The sequence below is a fragment of the Rhinolophus sinicus genome, chromosome 17 (assembly GCF_057876585.1).
Source record: "Rhinolophus sinicus isolate RSI-liver-muscle chromosome 17, RSI-T2T, whole genome shotgun sequence".
In the NCBI taxonomy this organism is placed as follows: domain Eukaryota; kingdom Metazoa; phylum Chordata; class Mammalia; order Chiroptera; family Rhinolophidae; genus Rhinolophus; species Rhinolophus sinicus.
Window position 1 is genome coordinate 158,024,995 of NC_142517.1, and position 23,053 is coordinate 158,048,047.

A 23,053-nucleotide genomic window follows, 5' to 3' on the forward strand; every position below is an offset into this window, starting at 1 on the left:
CAAAGAACAGAAAAATGTTCCTAATTGTCTACGCAACAATCTATCCTTAAACTGAGTGATGACCCATAGACAACACATTATTTTTAGTTCTGTGATAGATCTAGTTCACTGACTTCTAGGTAGCAGGAGAAATAATTACATATGCATGCAAACAATCTATATTTTTAATGTGGTGTTGAGTTTTAAGAATGTCAGTCTGGAATAAAACACCTCAAGACCTTTGAAACAGATCAACATTACACACACACACACACACACACACACACACACACGCTTTCACCCTTCAAATGTCACATTAGAATCTACATCTTCAGATTTATTTTTTTTTTTGTAACCTAGTTATATACATTTCTAAAGTCAGTTTTCAAGCAAAAACTCACTCTGGTGGATAGTTCACACAGCAGACTAGTTTATGAAACCTGTACTCTGCCGCACTGCAACAACTGGGCTGAAGGTCACTGGGCATTGAGCTCCCCCACCATGAGCAAAAAACAAAAGTTCAATGAATGACAAACATTGTATATTCATCACCCTCGAGCTAAATAAAGCTACTGTGGTAAAGTGCTTGCAAAGATGGCTATAAGAATCCCTCCCATCCTTGTATACACATGTCCGTTGGCCATGTGATTTTATCACTCCTCCCAACAAGTGGGAAAATCAATTGAGGTTAAATATGAGCTGGCCTTGTGATGAGCTCTAGACAACTGAATGAGGCAGAGTGGCGCTGTGTGACTACCAAGCATAGGCCTCAAGAGTCCTTGCAGAAAGGCAAGGGATAAAGTACAGGCGAGCCTCCTTGAGAATGTGGAATCAGTGGCAACAGAGGAACAGCCAGCACCAACCACAATGCACACAAGTGAGACCACCTTAAAATGGGTCACCCCAGCCCAGCTGGCCATGGACTGGCCCTGGGCCAGACCAGCAAATTGCCCAGCCCAGCCAAGCCCTAATTGCCGACCCACAGAATCGGAGGCAAATACGCATAAAATTCTCATTATTTTAAGCCACTAAATTTGGGGGTGGTTTGTTACACAGCTATACGTAGCTGATACAGAGACCATCAAAATCTACACTCAGAGAACTCAGGCTTTCAGTTTGTCAGAGGCACTCTTGAAGGCAAAGCTTCAAATGAGGTGCCCACCTCAACAAGATGCTGCCACTAAAACTTTCTGGGAAAAATTACATTGTCCCTACCTGCCTTGACCCCTTGCTGAACCCCTGCAAATTTTAAACTTGCATATGCCTATGATTTCTTACTCTCTCTCTTACTCACTCCTGCTCAGGGCTGAGGTCTTCTGCTGCCTTGTGTTAGTCTTTGCTTTTCAGTGACCCCATCTTGTCTCTGGCTTTACAGATCTGATTGTGGAATCCTACCCCACCCCTCAACATGCTTGCTCTCAGTCCACTGTCAGCTTTTGCTTTTGCCATCCCTTCCTCCAGACAAACAGCTCATTGTCATCTCAAAGCACAGTCCTGGATAATCTCACTACTTCCATGAAGCAGTAATGCAGATTCTATTAAAAACAACAGTAACATGAAGCTCCCTTTAAAACACTAACAGCACTGTTCAAGCTAGAGTCATTCTGCAAAGTCATATAGTTAGTCCAATAAAGTTACAACCACTTAAAACATTTTTGGAAATATCTTTAGAGAAAATTAATGTCACACTAGAAAATCAGTCTCATTTCTTCATAGACTGGCTGATCGAAAAGGGTAATTTTTAAAATTTAAAATAAAATGCAGCTACTAAACCTAAGTGGACACCATCCCATCATGTCCCCTTGAAGGAAACAATTATTTCTTGTACATACAACAAATGCTGATATGATCGATTTTAAAGTCAGTCATACCTCATAAAGATCACCTTTCATATTTTTGTCACTCTCTTGCTTCCAAGTAGCTCCAAGAGGCAAGGAATATTTAATTTTTAAACAACAACATACAGATGAAAACAATTAATTCTTAATATGGGACACTAAATGGACTTAACCCATAAGCACAAGCAAAACAAGTGCCTGACTGTAACTTTTACCTGTCCTAGTGACGGCGCGTCAGTTATCCCCCTTACCTGTCCTAGTGACGGGGCGTCAGTTATCCCCCTTACCCGTCCTAGTGACGGGGCGTCAGTTATCCCCCTTACCCGTCCTAGTGACGGGGCGTCAGTTATCCCCCTTACCCGTCCTAGTGACGGGGCGTCAGTTATCCCCCTTACCCGTCCTAGTGACGGGGCGTCAGTTATCCCCCTTACCCGTCCTAGTGACTGCGTCAGTTATCCCCCTTACCCGTCCTAGTGACGGGCGTCAGTTATCCCCCTTACCTGTCCTAGTGACGGGGCGTCAGTTATCCCCCTTACCCGTCCTAGTGACGGGGCGTCAGTTATCCCCCTTACCTGTCCTAGTGACGGCGCGTCAGTTATCCCCCTTACCTGTCCTAGTGACTGCGTCAGTTATCCCTCTTACCGGTCCTAGTGACGGGGCGTCAGTTATCCCTCTTACCCGTCCTAGTGACTGCACGTCAGTTATCCCCCTTACCTGTCCTAGTGACGGGGCGTCAGTTATCCCCCTTACCTGTCCTAGTGACTGCGTCAGTTATCCCCCTTACCCGTCCTAGTGACTGCGTCAGTTATCCCCCTTACCTGTCCTAGTGACTGCGTCAGTTATCCCCCTTACCTGTCCTAGTGACGGGGCGTCAGTTATCCCCCTTACCTGTCCTAGTGACGGCGCGTCAGTTATCCCCCTTACCTGTCCTAGTGACTGCGTCAGTTATCCCCCTTACCCGTCCTAGTGACGGGGCGTCAGTTATCCCCCTTACCTGTCCTAGTGACGGGGCGTCAGTTATCCCCCTTACCTGTCCTAGTGACGGGGCGTCAGTTATCCCCCTTACCTGTCCTAGTGACGGGGCGTCAGTTATCCCCCTTACCTGTCCTAGTGACGGGGCGTCAGTTATCCCCCTTACCTGTCCTAGTGACGGGGCGTCAGTTATCCCCCTTACCTGTCCTAGTGACTGTGTCAGTTATCCCCCTTACCTGTTCTAGTGACGGGGCGTCAGTTATCCCCCTTACCCGTCCTAGTGACGGCGCGTCAGTTATCCCCCTTACCTGTCCTAGTGACTGCGTCAGTTATCCCCCTTACCTGTCCTAGTGACGGGGCGTCAGTTATCCCCCTTACCCGTCCTAGTGACGGGGCGTCAGTTATCCCCCTTACCTGTCCTAGTGACGGCGCGTCAGTTATCCCCCTTACCTGTCCTAGTGACTGCACGTCAGTTATCCCCCTTACCCGTCCTAGTGACGGCGCGTCAGTTATCCCCCTTACCTGTCCTAGTGACTGCGTCAGTTATCCCCCTTACCTGTCCTAGTGACGGGGCGTCAGTTATCCCCCTTACCCGTCCTAGTGACGGGGCGTCAGTTATCCCCCTTACCTGTCCTAGTGACGGGGCGTCAGTTATCCCCCTTACCTGTCCTAGTGACGGGGCGTCAGTTATCCCCCTTACCTGTCCTAGTGACTGCGTCAGTTATCCCCCTTACCTGTCCTAGTGACGGGGCGTCAGTTATCCCCCTTACCTGTCCTAGTGACGGCGCGTCAGTTATCCCCCTTACCTGTCCTAGTGACGGCGCGTCAGTTATCCCCCTTACCTGTCCTAGTGACGGCGCGTCAGTTATCCCCCTTACCTGTCCTAGTGACGGCGCGTCAGTTATTCCCCTTACCCGTCCGAGTGACGGCGCATCACTTATCCCTTTTACGTATCCTAATAAATGCACGACAGTTATCCTTTGACCTTCAGGCTACTTAAGTAGATATATAAGCTACAAAGCCGCCTATATTGTCTATTTCTAATGGGCGATAAAGAGCAGAATGTGAAATTATATCCCTTAAAAAGTCTTGCTGCTTCTATGGAAACAGGAAAATGGCTATAGATGAACTAAGAGGGACATTATCTCATAGCCCTTGAAATAAACAACTAAAGAATAATTATTTTAGTAAAGATAAACAACCTAGCCCTGATCTTGCCTTATGCCAAAAATACTCAGTTTGTCCTAATGATCACAATTTCAAACTACACAGAAACACTTTTCCTAGCCCTATTTCAACCACCCAAGTGCCCAGGAAAGGTGCCATATTAAAAATGTTTCCACAACAACACTTGCTGAAGGTCAGGCAATGGATTTAGGACTCCAGAAACTTGAAAGGGCATCTACAAGGAAAAATAAAAAAGGATTACATAGTAAAACATTCTCTTTTACGGCCTCGGTCACTCAGGGGACACTAAACATGAGAAAGTACAGACTGTTCCTGAATTGCCCCAAATTAAACCCAGTTAATCTCCCTACACTGATTTTTTTTTTCACCCCTCAGTCATTAATTCCCTTTCCTAACAAAGAAGGGACCCTATACAAACAGTGGTTACTGAGTTTGAATTTCTATTAAGGTACTGACTTAATACTGGATGTTTTATTTACTTTGTGATATATAACTTGGGCTAAACCATTAATCCTTTAATTATTCATATACCAAAATTCTTTAAACTCAAGGGGAAAGAAGTGACCATGATTCAAACACACAATTTAAGTGACTAAAATTGATATAGATATTATTTTTCGTAGAGTTAATTCACAACTTCTTTGAAATTTCTTCAAAACAAAAACCTTTCAGGCAGTTCCTTCTTCATAACATAAAAGATAAACTGAAGTGACTCTGTCTACCACATCCAACCCCAAGACTCTGAAGTGATATCTTAAGAAAATGTAACATTTTGATACTTCTGAAAATACCAGATTTCATTTGGAAGGATGCTCTGTGTTTACAGTAATCACAAGAACATCCCAGAATGAGTTAAGTGGGTAAGATAAAAACTCATGCTTCAAAACTATCTCCCCATGGGGGCAGCGGATGGCTCAGTTGGTTAGAGCGTGAGCTCTCAACAGCAAGGTTGCCAGTTCAATTCCCGCATGGGATGGTGGGCTGAGCCCCCTGCAACTAAAGATTGAAAACGGCAACTGGACTTGGAGCTGAGCTGCACCCTTCACAACGATTTGGAGCTGATGGGCCCCGGAAAAACACACTGTTCCCCAATATTCCCCAATAAAAAAATAAATAAATAAACAAAAATAAAAAACACCATCTCCCTATGTCAACAGGGATATCTGTTTCACCACATATTAAAAATAATAATAATAATAATAACTGTTCTTCTGAAAATATGAATCAATGAGCTTTCAACTGGAGCATAGAGTAAAAATGAAAGAATGTGTTTTAATCAGGTAGCACTGCCTGTGTATTTCTAAATCAGTGTCAAGGCCATAACATGTTATCAGGAGGTGGTCTCATGCCATTTACAGCCATCATAATAACATTTAGTCATTAACATTTTTCTTACATTTCTGAGAAATTACCATCCAGCACTGTCTAATAAAACTTCTTGTGGTGATTGAAATAGTCTGTTATCTGCCCTATCCAACAAAGTACCTAATTGGATAATGTGGATTACAGACCTAAAAATAAATATATAAAATACAGTTCCTCAGGTACATTAGCAACAATTGGCTACTGAGCACTTGAAATGTGGCTAGTGCAATTGAGGAACTGTATTTTATTTAATTTTTTAAGAGTTTATTTTTTAAAAGCAGTTTTAGGTTCATAGCAAAATTAAAAAGACAGAGAATTCCCATATACCTGCTGCCCCGACACATGCTCCCCCATTATCAACATTCCGCCCACATACACCCACACACACACACACACAGAGTGATGCCTCTGTCACAACTGATGGACCTACACTGACAGACATCATCCTCACCCAGAGTCCATAGTTTACGTTAGGGTTCACTCTCGGTGTCGTACATTCTGTGGGTTTGGACAAATGTACAATGATGTATATCCATCATTATAATATCATACAGAGTAGTTTCACTGCCCTGAACATCTTCTGTGCCCTGCCTGTTCATCCCTCTCCCCCTCAATAATTTATTTCATTTTAATTAAATTTAAATAGTCACATGTGGCTAATGGCTACCACACTGGACTGCTCAGAGCTAGACACTCTGACAGGAATGCTATTGCTGCTCTGTCACCAAGTTCTCAGCCGGGCAGAAGAGACCTGGCTCTAGTGCAGGAGCTCTGCTCCAGCAATGATCAGCCATGAAGTACATCTGCTTCACATGCTTTCTTCTCCCTCAACCTGCTGCTCCTCAACCCTTTACTTTCCAACACACACACACACACACACACACACACACACACACACACAAACTCCCCCTCACTGCACTGGCAGGCTATAACCAAAGATTAAAAATACAGTCTATTGTACCAGACCAGGCAAAAGATGATGGTTGAAATGAAGCTTTTTTTCACCTGACTTATGTGCTAAATAAGTATACCCTGATGAAGGGAAAAAAAATATATATATATATGTATATATATATATATATAAATATGATATATATACATGTGTGTGTATATATATATCATGGGGGGAGAGAGGGAGAGAGACGTCATTTTAACACCTCTATAGACATAAACAAAACTTAAAAAAATTAAAAAATAAAACGTTTACTATGATAGCTACATGGGAAATATATGCCTAGATATATTTACTTTATTAAAATGGTAGTTATAAAATTAATTGAGTCAATTTTTTTTTAACTTCTTCATTCCAACCAATGAGGAATCAATGTGATGGAAGCAGATGAAAATAATGAACTGAGTAGGAATCACGGGCCTGAGATTCTAAGGACTTTTGGACCACATGCAAATTTCTTCATCTTAGACTGTTAGAGTCTTCATTTGGAAAACAAAGGAGCAGGAATGGATTTTCTCTTCAGTCTCTTCCAAAATTTAAAATTAAATTTCATTATCCCCCTATGTTATTATGCCATTCCTCACTTCGGAACTGACTTATAAAAGCCAGCACTGATCTATCATTCCTTCCCCTGAGCACTCTCTTCCCCTTTCTTGAGCCACCCTATAAATAAGCAAAGGTGATGGTGACCTTGCCAGTTAGGAAGGAAGGAAGGAAGGAAGGAAGGAAGGAAGGAAGGAAGGAAGGAAGGAAGGAAGGAAGGAAGGAAGGAAGGACCAGTTAATTCATATTAAAATGTAAGCAACACAAGACAGGCAAATAGGCACCAATTCAGCAAACATAATCCTTTTTTGCAATCCCTAAACTAAACAAGCCAAGAACCAAAGCAATTGGAATGCCCTTTGTTACAAACCCTGGCACAAACTGATGCTACCAGTTCAAAACAAGATCACAAATTCTTCTAAGACCTAAACCATCAATAAAGTTTCTGAGAAGTATCAGAATTGTCAGAGGTCACTGGCTTCCAAAATACTCCCCAAATGAAGATCTATAATTCATATGACAAAAAGCCATCAATCTCTACTTACCATACCAGTTCTTCCGATAAATAGCTCTAGTAGTGACCAAAGGTTGAGAAACCTAAACCTCATAAATGTCACCAAAACATATACTTTTACCTAAGGGAAGAACTGAATGAGCTAGGCATCTGAGAGTTATACTAAAAGCCGCTTACTGAGAAGTTTGAAAATAAAACTATTTTAAGATCTTTTAATTTCTATCTTAAAATGTTTTCCCATATATCAAAATATACAATCAGGTTAAAGGGTTAACTCATCTAATTCCTCAATACCCAAGAAGTTTCTTAAAGCTAAGCCAGAGTTTATTCTCAAATAACTGTTTTGGCAAGTGAGAAGAAACTTGAAATACATCAGCATTTACTCACATCAGATTCCAAAGTGTTTATCTAAATCAATTCTAGAACTAAAGCACTGCCAATCCATTCTCTAAAGGACTGCTATTTCTCCTCTGCTTTCCAGTTAAGCCAAATCTAAAATGCCGTTTTAATTAATATATTGAATTCTTCTTTAGTAGCAGAAACTTGACCAATGAATAGCAGATTTGGAAAAAGAAACACTTGAAACACTGGAATCACTTCCACCATCTCGGAGCTGTCTTGGTATAATTTAAACAAAGCTGTGGGGCAGGGGGCATGTAAAATCTCACGTGCTTACATGGAGAATTATATTTAAACAGAAAAAAAAAGTTTCGAAAATACTATACACCATAGAGGAATTATAACAACTAGCAGATTGGTTTTGACTTAAAAAGAAAGACCCAGTTCTATGCTTTTAGCATGTACCACACCAATCCTATCATCCTTGGTCCCTTGTCATTGGTAAAAGTACTACTCCTGCCATCACACGGTAACAATCTTTGAAACCACCTGTCGTGATATTCTGCCCCTGTGTTTCACCTGTATCCCTGATCTCCTCTAGCAGTCCCAATTTCTACACAGCAAAAGGCCCCACGGAACTCTCCAAGGTTGGGCTATATATAAACACACATAAACAAGAGAGAGATCATGGGTATAGTCAAGAAAGGAGAGCAGTGTTGGGGCTTTCCCACCCTGCTCTATGATGCCCACATAAAACGACGCCACACCTGCAGCAGGGCACCTGGGTCCTTGGAACGAAAGAGGCCACCTCGCAGTCCGATGACCTCAGAAAAGCCAGGCCTCTGCCTGCTTGCCTATCTGCACAACACAGGCAGGTGGAAGCACGCAAAGTGCTTACTCTTGATTTGGGAGGATTAATGAACTAATTTCTACAGAGCCCTTTAAGCTGATTGGCCCAAACACAACTAAATAAGCACCATCATTAACCATAGGCAAGATCAAATATTCAGGATCCAGGGAGGCAAATTTTTACAAGTCAGGCAATGCTCCTCTTCCACAAGGAGGGAGGGAGGATGTGTCCCCAGAATTCAGACTTTCATCCAGAAAACATTTATCAAATCCTTAATAGGGGGTGTGGAGTATGGAAGCCAAAATTGCTGCTCTCAAGGAGGAATTAACATCTAGCAACAGGATGGGCAAGGAGACAAACAATTTTCATATAGTGTGAGGACTGTTGGGTGAAACACCCACTATAGCAGGAGACCAAGAGGAAGGAGGCTCAGGGGCAAGTTTTTCTGTGAAGAGAGATCATTTACTGAGTCTTAAAAGAGCCAGATTAGAGTGTGCTCAACTTATGAACATGCATCAAGCTATATATTTATGATGTGGACACTTTTCCGCATGCATACTAGACTTTAATAAAGGTGAGACTTAAGAAGGGAGGCAGAGGTCTCTGTTAAATAGGTAAACACCGTAGGGAAGAAGGATGGCAGAATGGTTTTCAAAGCAGGGGGAAAACTCACCCAGCAGAGGTTACAAAATCATGAAGCATTTCAGCAAATGCAAAAGGTTCCCACCGGCTGGGAGCCTGTACTAAGAATGGAAATGACAAGGTCTGGCTGGAAAGGGAGGCAAGAGCCAATTCCCAAAAGGTCTTAAACATTGTGCTTCAAGTTAATCTTGAGGATGATGAGAGAGCCACTAAAGGTTGCTGAAGCCTGGGGGTAATAAAAATGTGGGTACAGCAGCATCACTTTGGTAGCAATGCATACGAGCGCTGGAAGCGAGAATGGAGACAAGGAACCTGGTAATCCAGATGAGAACTGATAAAGGGCCCTAACTAAACTGGTGATGGCCAAGAGTGAGAGACGAATCAAAGAAGACATCAAGTATGCAGAATACTTAAGACTGATGAACAATTCCATATGGGAGATGGAGGAAAATGGGAAAGTGGAGGATGACCAGCACGTTTCTGTTTTATACTCGAGGGGGTCTTAAGGAAGATGGAGAATGTTGAAGGAGTAGAATTAGCATTGAAGCAAAAGTGGAGAGACCATGAGTTTAATTTTGAGTATGAAGTTCTATGGAATATCTAAACACATGCAAAAGGGAGCCCACACACCAATCCAAAGATCAGGCAAAACCTCAGCATTTTAGGTGGTGGTTGAACCCTCTGATACAGAGAAGTGGAACCTGGAGCAGGGGCAGGCAGGAAAGTAGGAGAATTAACAGATGGTGCCAAATCCTGCAGACAGAGGAAGACAGAGAGAAGGACTGCAGTGTCCACTGGCTCTGGTCACAGACGGGTCACAGTGATTATGGAGATTGCGAATTTGGTTTCTTAGCAAAAGGACAGAAGCCAGATTGCAGTGGGCTGAAAAGTGAATGGGAGGCTCTTTCAAACAGCCGAGCTGTGAAAGGAAGGAAAGAGATAAGGTAGTAGCCTGAGGAGGAAGGAGTAGTAAGAGTGTCTTGTTTTGTTCTTTTTTGTTGTTCAAGATAAGAGAGACTTGAGAATATTTATAAGCTGAGGGAAAAGCAGAGCGGGAAGGAAGAAGATAGGGGAGCAATAGTGATGACTCTATCTGAAAACAAATGCCCCTGTCCTCTCACTCATTGGGACAGTGAATATTTCTTTTAGTCAGCAGCATTTCCTGCCAGCATGGCAGCCTCCACAGGGCAAATTCAGAGGTGGACGAAAAGTGCAGTCTTAGCAGGTTGTTCCCAGAGCCCTTTCATAATGGGCTGTTCCTCCCAGCAACCTTCCCGCAGGATGCTCTCACCACTTGTCAGAGGGCCATTTGGCACCTAAACCCCTGAGCTGTCCAAATCACCAGGAGCTCCACAGGCCTCTCCAGCTTCCTCCTTGCAGTAGAGGTACACAGGTACGAGGGGAAGCCAGTCCCACTCCCCCTGCAAGCCACCTTCTAGCCACCCATGGGAAAGAGGAGACTAGCAGGCAACATCTCCCTCCTGCTTCCTCCCGGGTAGATACCAGAGAAAACTCTTCAAGCCACTCCAAAATCTTGCCAGAGACGACTGTGTTCTCTCCTGATAACCTGAATCTGATTAGCAAATGAGGTTTATAGTAGTTATGGCTAAGACTAATTGAGAGCATGCCCTGTGCCAGGCACTATTCTAAGGGCTTTACATTGTCTCAACCCTCAGCACCTTATTTTTAACATCTCAGTGTTACAAATGAGGAAACTGAATGCAGACACATCTAAGTAATTTGCTCAAGGTCGCAAGGCCTGTGACTGTCACTGCCAAGATGTGAAATAGACCAGGCTGTCTGACTCCAGAGCCCGCAATGTTTTAATTTATTCTCAAACACCATCAAAATGTAGTCTAGAGCAGACTACAAGAGTCAGGGAAAATTTCATGTTATCAGTCACAAATTAAATGAATCAATAAAGCAAGTATCATAGTAATTCTACCGTTTTTTTCCTAGAGATTTTTCCCACGTGGTAGTTTGAACAGCATATTTGAAAGAGCATTTCTGTTGTGAATGTAATTAATGCCACTGAATTGTACACTTAGGAAGTGGTTAAAATAGTAAATCTTATGTATGTTTATATATTTTACCACAATAATTTTAAAAATACAAAAAGAACATTTCTATGTACATTTTCCTCTTTAACTAAAAAAAAAAGTTAAATGATAGGAAAATCAAAAGCTCTGTCTTAGACTAAGCATCTATGGCCTCTTATAGTTAAAAAAAAACAAAAACAAATTAACAAACTGACAGCAACAGCAAAGCAAACCCGGTTTAAAGGTCTGGGAGACCAGAATACACACTCAGTGCGCTGGCCCTCTGAGGTCCTACAAACACAACACGATCTAGTGTAGCTCCCATTGTCCTCAAGGTCCCTCTAGAACATCTATAAAACCATTTCTAATCCCTAAACCACAGAACTCTACAGAAACTCTGAGAGCACAGAGCAAAGCAGGAGTGCTCTGAACTACTGCAAATCTCATTTTGAGAAAGGCTGTTGCTCCTTGAAGACCTACCTGGCCACACACCTACTACCTGGGCCTGGGGAAAATACACTTGAATTGTTAGTTTAGTTCTCTCCAGAGGAGGGAAGTACTCGGAGTACTCAGAGGATCCCTTGGTCAAACTATGCCTAGGAGTCTGGGAATCAAATTTATTTTTGTCTGCTTAGGACTGCAAAGTAGGTAGGTATTACTTTTAGATAATTCTAAATGAGTACCCAGGACCAAAATGAAACAACACTGGGAAATCAAGTGCAAAACTACAGGAAGAAAGGCTCATCCTGCAAAAAATCTAAGAAAATCAAAATACTATGAGGCACAACTCTATAGTGTTTCTCTAAGGAAAATCAGCAACAATGACAGCCCTTGCTAGGCTTACCTGATTCAAATACAGAAACTGATCTGCAATGACTACCACTCTTTGACAGAAAAGTTCCTTGATGTTGTTCAATTCTTTTACAGATGCCCAAGTGAACACCGACGTGATTCACCTTTTAGTCTTTGTTTGGGGAATCAAGGTGACACTATTAATATCGCCAACAAACAATTTCTCAGTGGGCATTATCTTTGGGTTTCCTTATATTTACTTCTAAAGAAGGAATTTGAGGGTGAGATGTGGGGGAAGGGTGGAGAGAAGTGAGGAACAAAGACTAATGAGCCTAAAGAGTCTAAACTGGCTAGAAAGCCTCCAAAGAACAATTACTTGTATAGGAGATATAAAGATTTGAAATCTATGAAGACAAGACTACTGATGGCTAAAAGAAATAATTGAATAATTTCACAACATAGCTAACCCCTGAGTATAAAGCTCCCTCCAACAGACTTTACATCATTTCCAGGTAATGTGTAACTTTCGGAACCAGATTACCCCTAAGAGCAATACAAATTCTCCATTGATCTTTTACAACACAAGAACAATATAACAAAGAGAAAACTTTATTTTTAGACTTGTAAAATCCTGTTTATTTTTCTAAAGCAGAATTCAAACAACTGAACCTGCTTTGTTTGGATTTTAGTAAACCTATTCTCTCCTAATCTTGAGGCCCCAACGTCTGCGCAGAAGGAAATGAACAAAAAGTGCTCCGTGCCACGCTGGAAAGTTAGAACAGCCTGGCCTTCTTCTGCTCAGACACATCCGAGCCTCCTGCTGGTCACGGTTCACACTGCTGGAGCCCTATCAGATGACACCTGCCTTATGGTGGGGAGACGCAAAGGCTGTCCACCCACATTCATGTCCAAACTGGTTCAGTGTTTGAACTGCTAACTTCTGCGTGTAATGTTGAAGCAAAAGTGCGTTTAACCACAGTTCACTCTTAATTGCTCAACTAGCATTAGACACTAAGCGGAAATGGGTTTGTAATTCCCTATAAACATTAAACCCTTACGAAATCCTATTCTGACAATTTGATTTTTCAGTAACATGGCCACTACACAAGCCATCTCTATTCGTTGGGAAAATATGATAAATTTAAAATGTAGAAAAGCTCTTCCCACAATGTGAACATGCAAAAAATGGGATACAAATAATGAGCAAGTATTTATTTCTGTTCTCAAATTCCTCAGGTCAATTTGTTTTTTAGCTATTATTAAACTGATCAATCATAATGAACAATGCTGTTACTGCAAGCAGAAAGAAGCTCTGCAATTAATACCACCGCTTAAATTAAACTAAGATTTTACTCAGTTCACAAAACTGGTCAACTCAAAATCTTATGTTTTTAAAACGGCAAAGTCTGCATATTAACCCTAATAACTAACAAAGACATAAATTGATTATAAATAAATTCTGGTCCCAACCCTATGGAAAACAATATGGCAGATACCATCATTCAACTTTTATGGCCATTCCTATGTGCTGGAGACAGAGTGATAAATAAGACCCTGGAAGAGTTAGGGAGGGCAGCAATGGAAATAATTAAGCACCGTACAACCTCTTACTCAAGACTTCAAAATCCAGCTCAACTACAGTCTTCTGTGTAATAATATCCCGCTTCCTTCTTTCTCCTAAGAGTCACTCCCTCCTTTGCGTCTCCCAGCGCTCACTGATCACATCCTATAGATTTATATCCATAAATTCCTCAAGTCCATGAGGGCAGGTACCATTTTTATTAACTTCTATACTGCAAGCACCTAGCACAATGCTTGGGATATAGTAGGCCCTCAGATTTTGTAGAGCAAATAAAAACTATGGGGTTACATGCTCCAAGGAATATAAAAAGAGAAGCCACAGTACTTTGCCTCCGGAGAAGCAGGTTTCTCAAGAACGTGCAATCTGGCTGGCCGTGGAAGTTGAGTGAGATTCACTACAATGATGGATACTCAGAGAAGAGACTGTGGCAAAGGCAGCAAAGAATGGAAGACCAGATGTGTCCTAGGAGAGCTGACTATTCCGGGTACAATTAACGTAAGCAGAATATGGGAGGCAGCAAATGGGTTGAGGGCAGGCAGTAAAACTGCAAAGATGAAGGGGCTTATATGCCAGGTTCAAGGGGTTTTCATGGAATACTCTAGGCTTTCAGACACCCTTGAAGTTATTTAATCCGGGCAATGAAACCAAGACTCATCCCCTGAGAGTCTTTGGCCACAAGTTATGAAAAGTCTGGTTTTTCAAAGAATTTTATGTACAAATGCTATTTTAGGGTATTTGAAGCTTTTATATCCTAGGTTACAGTTCTGCTGATCATTTTTTCATATGTTTTATTTATTTATTTATCTATATACTTCTCTATCTATTTGAGTCTGCACTATGTTTCATTCACACTGTAACAACTGATAAAGGATCATTTAAACACCTAATAAAATTCTTGTTTTAATTTTTTTAAAGGAGAGGTGGAGGTTTTTTTTAATGAAAAGCAAAAAAAGTATTTAAGATAAATACCCTGAATTCCTTTTTCATCACCATACTTAAATATTAAGCTATGGGAAGGCAGCATCCCATCCCAGTGCCACTAAGATTAGAAGCCCAGGGCCCACTTTACGTGGAGGCTTCCCTAACTGGGCTTAACAGGCCTCTCAAACGGGATGATCCAATGGGGAAGGTTCTAAGGGACGGGTCAACACAAATCTCCTGGCCCTTCACGTGCTTGGCCCAAGGAAAAGTAACTCAGGCTTCTTGCCGTTCGACTTTGCCAGGTTTTTAGAAATGTAAGATAAGGTGATATTGGTGAGCCGACTAGAAGGCACCGAAAGGCAGGGAGCAGATCACCGACAGCCTCGTGTTTCACTCTTGCTGTTCGGCCCTGGACCAGCGGAAAGCATCGGCCCGGTGCAGGGCAGAAGGCCAGGACGCCTGCTTTCCCCAGGCGGCAGGCTGGGCAGCAGGCGGCGCGCCCGGGCACTGAAGAGAAGCGGGTACCCGTGCGGCGCGGAGAGCCCGGCTGCACCGCGGGCGTGGAGAAGAGGCTGTCAATGAGGGAGCCCAGCATCCTCCCGGCCTCGAGTAAGACGCTGGGCCTCCGCGACTTCTACTACGTTGCCCCGTTACCCACGGCGAGAGGCTGCAGACGAGGGGCACAGGCTCGGAGCTGGAGAGCAGAGACGCTGCTGCGCCCGTAGGGTGCCCCAGGGCGCGGCGCGAGGGCGCTGGAAACGCAGGGCGGCGCCCCCGCAACCCCACCCCTCCCGCGGCTGTCTGCCCGCGTGGCCACTGGCCACGGGCTGCGGCCCCAGCGCGCGGGTGAAGGGAGATGCGGCGGCGTTGCCGGGCCCCCTACACCGCCGGCCCGGCGATCTGGAAGATAAAAGTTTGCAGCATGCGGCTCGTCTGCAGTGCGAGTCACATCCGCCGCGCCGCCTCCTGCAGCACCAGCGCTCACAGACGAACAAATAAATTAAAAAAAAAAAAAAAAACTGTTGAAGCCGGTAGGCCCCGAAGCCGGCCGCTCTGCCTCCGGGGCGTGCATGCAGGCAAGCCCAGCATCCCGCGCCCTCTCCCGCCCCCGGCCGCGCCTCCCGCCGGGCCTCGGCACCCAGCCTGGACCGGCCCCACCGCGCCCACCGCACTGACCGATAACCTCCTGCAGCTCGTACGCGTCCCTGCAGATGGGCCAGCCGACGGCCTGCGCCGCCGGGGCCGGAGCCGGGGCTGCGGGCGCCGCCGGGGCCGGCGCTGCTGTCGCGGCTGCCGGGGCCGCGGCCGCTGCCGCAGCTGTCACCGGGGCCGCCTGCTGGGGCTGCTGGACGTGCACAGGCGAGCCGCTCGGCTCCGCCATGATGCTGCCGGAGGAGAGCAGGAGGACGCGCCGGCCCGCGGACGACCTTCCACTTGAAACTTCCCTTCCCTCGCCGCCGACACCTCTCGGCCGGCGCACGCCCTCCCCACCCGCCGCCGCCGCCGCCGCCGCCGCCGCCGGAGCCAGCCACGAGGGGAGGGAGCTAGAGAGGCCGAGCGGGGCGGAGGGAGGAGGCAGCGCCGGCGGAGGCGGGGAGGGGAGGAGGCGGCGGCCGCCGCTCTCGCCGCGCGCCCCGAGCCTCGCGCTCGCTGTTCTCTGCCTCGGCGAGGGGAACCGCCGCCCCACCGCCCCCACCCCCCTGCTCGCGGCCGGGGAAGTTTCCACCCAAGGGGACCAAGGCCGGTTTGTGTTTGCTTTCGGGGCCCGCGTCCCCCGATCCCTGGACTTCCTGCTTTCCCTGCGCATCGGCCCCAGACAGTCCGCCCCTCCAGAAGATGCCGCCTGGGGACCCCGAGGGCGGAGTCGTTGAACTGCCGCCAGGTTCTCAGATTCAGCAGTCTCCCCACCTAAAGAGAACTTGAAGTTCATTTACAAGTTAGCGAGTGAGACACCTACACGCCGGCCGTTTGTAGGACGCCAGTTAAAAAATAACCCAAGTTGTAACTTTCCGACGCTTTACCTGCCAATATCCGTTCCCCACCTTGCCTAATCTAATCGCCGCCCTTCTTTTTTTGCTTAATGAAACATGATTCCTTAGGTCCCTTAGGTTTCACAGATTTTATTCGTTTGTTCCAAGCCGCTTGGGTCCCAGGGAGGTGATGTAAGGGCCTGTGAAGTTAGAACAAGAAATGTAAGAAAGATTTCCACACTTGATTTGAAGTTCTATATCCTTAGTTGCATGCCACATTAACCCGTTAGGTCAACAGATAGCAGGCGTTACTTTTACAGAGCATACTGGATGTCACAATGTACTGCGGCATAAATAAACTGCATTGAAAACTTAATTAATTGCTGCTTTTTCAACACTCCCCAAGTTACCTCATCTTTAAAACTGCTATGGCATAACCATAGGTCTCCCTAATTATAGGTGTATTTAACACTGAATGTTCTCTGTCTTCCCTTGGTTGAGATGACCAAAATTACACCATTCTTGTCTTAAGCCGAAGCCGTGAAGTGAACCAAGGCTCCTATTGGTCATTTGGCCAAAATTTTCTTGTGTAGTTTTCATAGTGACAACTAAGAATAATGAACATTAAAAAACAAACAAAAACTCTAAGTAAGATTGTAATACTTGGTCTCCTGCATTTACACACAAAAGTCAACCTTATTTTTTTTTTTTTTTTAAGATAATTCAGAGGAAACCCAGAAGTTTGTTAGGAGAAATGACTTATGTCTAATGAAAACATTAAACTGAAAATGGATGTGCTTAATCTCTTATCAAACAGTTGTCATAAAGCAACTATGTTGCCCTGGTCTAGGAGCTGAATTAAGAAAGTGTACATTCTTTTATGCTGGGTGTTCAAAAACTATTGATTTTAATGTCTCTCAAGAAGCAGACAACTTCATGAACCAATAAATTCTAGGCCTCTGATGTTTTAAGTGGGCAGGAATAGAGAACAGGGGTGCTTTCTATACATGCTTACTTCTTCAAGTGCTACCCCCCACCCCCAAAGAACTTGTAAGGACTATTTTTAAGGGAAAAGAAAAGTGATTACATGAATATGACTCCCATTTTGTCATATGAATTTATATTTTGATTTTCGACTATAAAGTGGGACTGTGAAGGCCAGGGAAATTCTTGGAACTTAATAGGAAAACATGATTCTGTCAAGACCAATAGCAGATTTGAATCAAACACAGATCACTTAGTTTTCCACAAAGAACAACTGTTCTATAGTCATATACCAATATCTACCCAACAGACCAGTTTCCAAATGGCTACCAGAAGGATGACTTTCAAGCACTGATGACTCAGTGCAGACCCATCATTAGTACCAGGAAATCAGTTTAAAGAAGAATGTCTACTCTCAATGGCCTTTGGCATCATTTTTGTATATAAAAAATATAACGTGAATTATATTTTTAAATTATGTAAAAGTATTAGATTATAATTTTAAGTTAATGTTTCCATAAACAATTGAGTAAAATGGTATTTAAAACATGGAAATATATGCATTTAAATGGTATTCAACCGATATACAGTTTTCCCTGAAAACCCATTACTAAATTTAAACTGAAGGATGGCAGGGGAGGAAAACTTTAAAATACAAACAAGGTTTATTTCAATACATAAAGAATACATTCAGTCAGACTTTAAAACAGAAAAAAATAAGAATCTAAATTTTGTTAAGTGTTTACAACTGCCTCATTATATGTTAGGGTTCCTCAACTTCAACGCTGTTGATATTTTGTTCCAGATAATTCTGTGTTGTAGAGGTCTGTTCCCCTGGCCTTTACTTGCTAGATGCCAGTAGCTCACCCGTTCTCAGTCATGACTACTAAAAATGTCTCCAGACATTGCCAAATGTCTTCTGAAGAGCAAACTACTGTTTCAGGTAAACTGAATATTAAAAAATTGGAATTTTATAAACAGATTATTACAATTATTTGCTTTACAAAGAGCCGAAATAGTGTTCATTTATTTATACATAAATCCTGAAGGGGGTCAGATTGTGCTACTCCAAAATTTGCCACTTTAGCATAAGGATTATTTTGAGCTGAAGGCAATTAAGAAACAACAGACACAGGATGAGGTCTCTACCCTCCCCCTATTGCCTAAAAGCAGGGCATAAATTTCACTTTTTCTAAATGGAATTTCTGTTTATAAAGGAAATTTCCATTTCTAAAGGTGCCCCCCTTTCCCAATCCAGAAAGAGGAGAACGACTCTTATCACCACAGATGGCACTGAGATAAACAACCCTTACCTACCATTAGCTTCCCCCATACAATTTCCTAGTTACCTTCCCACACTTTATCCTGCCTAGGAGCCCAAACCTCCTTTTCTTTTGTCTAGTCACTTCTCCACAATTTATCACCCTTTCTTAAAATGGCATGTAAATCCCTGATTCTAACAACCCCTTTGAGTTACGTTATCACTGAGTACTCCCTCATGTATGTGTCTCATAGGCGAACTGTTTGTCAGTTTAATTCACAGGTCTTGAGTTATTAAATTTGAGAGGTTCGAAGAAAAGTTTTAGTCCTCTACAACTCTTTGAATATCTAAGATGTGTAGTGTAGAGACCAAGTCCTTCAATAAAGAAAGTGCCAGATTCAAATTTTGCCTTCAACATTTTTTTATCTCTGACTTTGGACTTAAACTCTCTGAGTCTTAATTTCCTCATTCACAAAATCAGCACCAAAATAACTTGCACATGGGTTGTTACAACATAATTTATATGTAAACAGCTTAGCATAACGGCTGACACACAGAGATGTTCAATAAAATGAAAACCCTCATCAATGTCACCATCATCATTATTCTTATCTGCCAAGATTTGTAACAAACTATATAGGAGAAAGATATATAACAATGGCAATCATGAACTGTACAGAATATAAGCTCCCTGAGGGCAGGAATTTTCATTCCTTTGGTTCACTGCTATATCCCAATGACTAGAATAACATCTGGCACAGAATATACTCAGCAAATATTTGTTGAATGACTATAACCCTTTTTAAATATATAAAAAATGTGCTTTTAAGCATTAAAATGAATCAGCTATGTTAAGGGTGGATTAGATGGGAGGAAAGAGGAGGCGGAGAGACCTATTTGGAAGCCACTGCAATAGTCAAGTTAGAGAATAAAGCCATGATATTGAAGATAATGATGAGGGGGTAGATTTAAGAATTATTTAAAGAGCAGAGAACTGGAACTTGATGACAGATGAGATTCTTTTAAAAGTCAAATTGCCTCAATGTATTAAAAAATATATGTACACAAGTGCAATTTATAAAATGTTTTAGAAATTCATCTATTAAAGGAATAGGAGGCGCTCTTGATTGACAGATGGTCTTTCTCCCATGGCCACCTGTAATTTATCATTGCATGGTGGGAAAGGTCACATGTTCTTAGGTGTGAAGAAAATCTATCACCCTATTTTCCATTTCCAACTCTTTCCTACTGACTGTTTTAGTAACTATGTTTGAGGGGAAAGTTGTAACAGAGCTGAATTTGATTTAAATGATTGCTTCCAAAGATAAGGATCCAACTTTTGTTTTAATTAGGTGATAGCAGGGCATAGTAGAAAAGGTATCGTATAAGTCAGAAATAGCGAGATGTAAATACTTGCTCAGTACTCACTAGCTGCCAGCTTAAACTCTCTGAGCCTCTGTTAAAATCGGGATAATTATCCCAGTATAACTGGGTTGCTCTAAGGATGAAGTGAGCTGATGTGTGCAACACACCCGACACAGCACACGCTGTAGTAGTACAGTAGTGGTTCCAGAACTCATGACTGGGAGCAACTCAGGGTTGGTGATCTCAGGGGAAGGTGGGTATTATAGGTTGAATTGTATCACTAACCCCTGCCCACCAAAAAAGTAAATATTTAAATTCTAAAACTTGAAATTTGTGAATGTGACCTTATTTGGAAATAGGGTTTTGACAAATGTTATCAAGTTAAGATTAAGCCATACTGAATTAGGCTGGGCTCTATTCCAATTACTGGTATCTTTATAAGAAAAAGAAATTTGGACCCAGAGACACAGACACACACAGGAAGAATGCCATGTGATGACAAGGGAGGCAGAGAGTGGAGTGATATGTCTACAAGTCAAAGAATGCCAAAGATTGCTGGCAGCAACCGGAAGCTAGAAAAGAGGTGTGGAACAGATTCTCCCTCAGAGCCTCCAGTTGGAACCAATGCTGCCAACACCTTGATCTTGGACTTCTAGCCTCCAGACTGTGAGAGAATACATTTATGTTGTTGTAAGCTACCCAGTTTGTGGTACTTTGTTACAGCAGCCCTAGGGGTCTAATACAGTGGCATCACAGGATTTATTCTTTAGCTAATTGCATTTTATTTGGACCTACTTTAGCTATGAGCACTAATGGGAATTAGCCACTTTTGGAGCCACCATTCTACCAAAGCCCTGGACTTTACAACTTGTTTTTAACATTATTTTAAATGCAAAACAACACAAAACAAAACAAAAAAACCCAATGGAGTAAATATCTGAATGAATTTTCGGCAGAGATGGCAAGTTTCCATCTGAAAAATGCATTTGAGAATATATGAACCTTTCCAACTTTGAAGACCAAGCCATCCTATACTTAGAGTACTGATAGAAATGTCATGTGTTTCCACTCACCCAGCTGATGCTATCTCATACAAAGCCCAGATCTGGTGTGATTTGATTGTATTAACTTTAACACAATTTAGGGTTAAGTTGCCTATTTTCCAACCATAAATGAAAAGAGAACCTTAAATCTATTTTAAGCTGAATTATTGCAGACACTGTATTAAATTCATCACATGTGATTGAAGGGATTAAACTTATATGAATTATAACTTCCAGACATGTGTTTTCATTTATTTCACAACCAGTTCTTGAAATTGACTTTCTATTGCATTTTCTATTACAGACAAAATTGCTCTGGTGACCGTTAATGCCTCTTCATTAATCTCAGAGGATTCTGACCATGATTTGGGTCCTGACAAAGGTCTCGCTAGAAGCCCTACTTTCTGTATCCATAATGGAAGACCTTTGCATTTAGCAAGGCTTGCCCTTTACTAAAACCTCCAATGGCAGTGTAGTAAATCTGTGCAGCATACATATTTCTTTTATGATGTAATCTGTCTAAGACCTGATAGTTCTGTCCCAGGTAGAATGACATAAAAATTTAATTAAAAGCAATTTGATTCTTGAATACTGTCTCCACTGAAGAATCACAAACATGAATCCCATTCAATACACAAAACAGCACTTTCTGAAAATATTTTGTCCATGCCTCTCGCCTTCAGATTTTTCCAAACACCAAGGGTGTCTCAAGGCTTCTTTGTTCCTCTCTATTAAAAAATCCTCCCACAAAGCTATCCACAAACCCTGAACACTCTTCCATGTCTGCCATTCTGGCCTCCCTGCCAGGCCCAGATCTTTATCAGGAGAGTCATCTTGGGTTACATGTATTCTGAAAAACAAAGGAGGCCTAGGGGCTGCCCTAGCTTGTAAGAAGGGGTATATAATAAAATGCTTATAATTCAACTTATTAATACTCTTTCATTCAGTAAGTACAGTTTTAGGGACTGCAATTTGCATGGCACTTTGCCAAATGCTGTAGGAAAATAAAAGAAAAATTATTTCAGTCCTTAAGAATTGTATAATCCATAAAACCCCACTTTATTCAGTGTCTGGTCTTCCAGTACCCCAGCTGCCTCCAAAAGTTACCAAAACATGTGAATGACACTTCAAAAAGGGAGAATAGCCAAAACGAGAGGTCTCAGAGATGTAATATGATGGGTTCATTTGCGGACCAAAACAAATAACTTCTTTTACTCTTGGCTGGCAAAGTCTAAAATAAAAATAAAAACAAAATCATAAAGCCATGCTCTTCCGGTGCTAAAATCAAGAATCCTAAGAGAAATGGCAGGAAATAGCAAGAAAATTAAAATGAAGACTAGAAAAAAGAGAGGAGGGAGCAGAAGAAGAGGTGTCTATTAGAGGCAGCGAGGGATACACTGAGAGGGAAAAGCCTTTGGTAGTAAGCTGTTAAGAGAGGACAGCAGAAATCGCCTTGAAGAAAGAGAAGAATTCTAATGGAAGGAAGTTCAGAATCAGGGGCCAGACCTGCACCAAAGGAGACACAGTCCAGGTGCAAGCGCATATGTCTACACAGTGTGAGCAGTGGGGCTGTGTCACACCAAACAACACTGGCCTGGCACGGCACATTGTCATGCCAGAAAGCTAGCCTAATGTTGCCAGATCTTCTGGTTGTTTCAAGAGAAGCCAACAAATCTGATTTCATGTGAAATTTTTCAGTTTTTAAATATTGGCCCAACTTTATAAAACACTGCACAGAATCTGATACCATATACATAATGTTTAAAAACAAGAAAACACTAAACACAATCTTTGAATAAATACATATGAATATTTAGTGAAACACGGGTCGGAATGATGAACTCCAAATTCAGGGTCATTACCGCTGAAGAGAAGAGACAGGGAAAGGCACTCACAATGCTTTCTATGGCACCT

General features: G+C 42.7%; 1 protein-coding gene and 1 long non-coding RNA gene across 5 annotated transcripts in view; one reads left to right on the forward strand and one right to left on the reverse strand.

The window, feature by feature from the left end:
- STK39 (serine/threonine kinase 39) overlaps positions 1 to 16,446 on the reverse strand; it is a 282,358-nt gene extending 265,912 nt beyond the window's left edge. For 3 of the 4 annotated variants that reach the window (XM_074337430.2, XM_074337417.2, XM_074337427.2), the window contains exon 1: positions 15,693 to 16,422. In XM_074337430.2, coding sequence (XP_074193531.2) covers positions 15,693 to 16,323 — 631 coding nt within the window. In that variant the 5' untranslated portion in view covers positions 16,324 to 16,422. Of the gene's footprint in view, positions 1 to 15,692 lie in introns of all 4 variants that reach the window. The other variant, XM_019727361.3, reaches the window with a different exon arrangement.
- On the forward strand, positions 13,233 to 15,535 carry LOC148754869 (uncharacterized). The gene is made up of 2 exons (XR_016019715.1): positions 13,233 to 14,090; positions 14,819 to 15,535. It is a non-coding gene; the product is annotated as an uncharacterized LOC148754869 (long non-coding RNA).
- Positions 16,447 to 23,053: the final 6,607 nt, after the last annotated feature.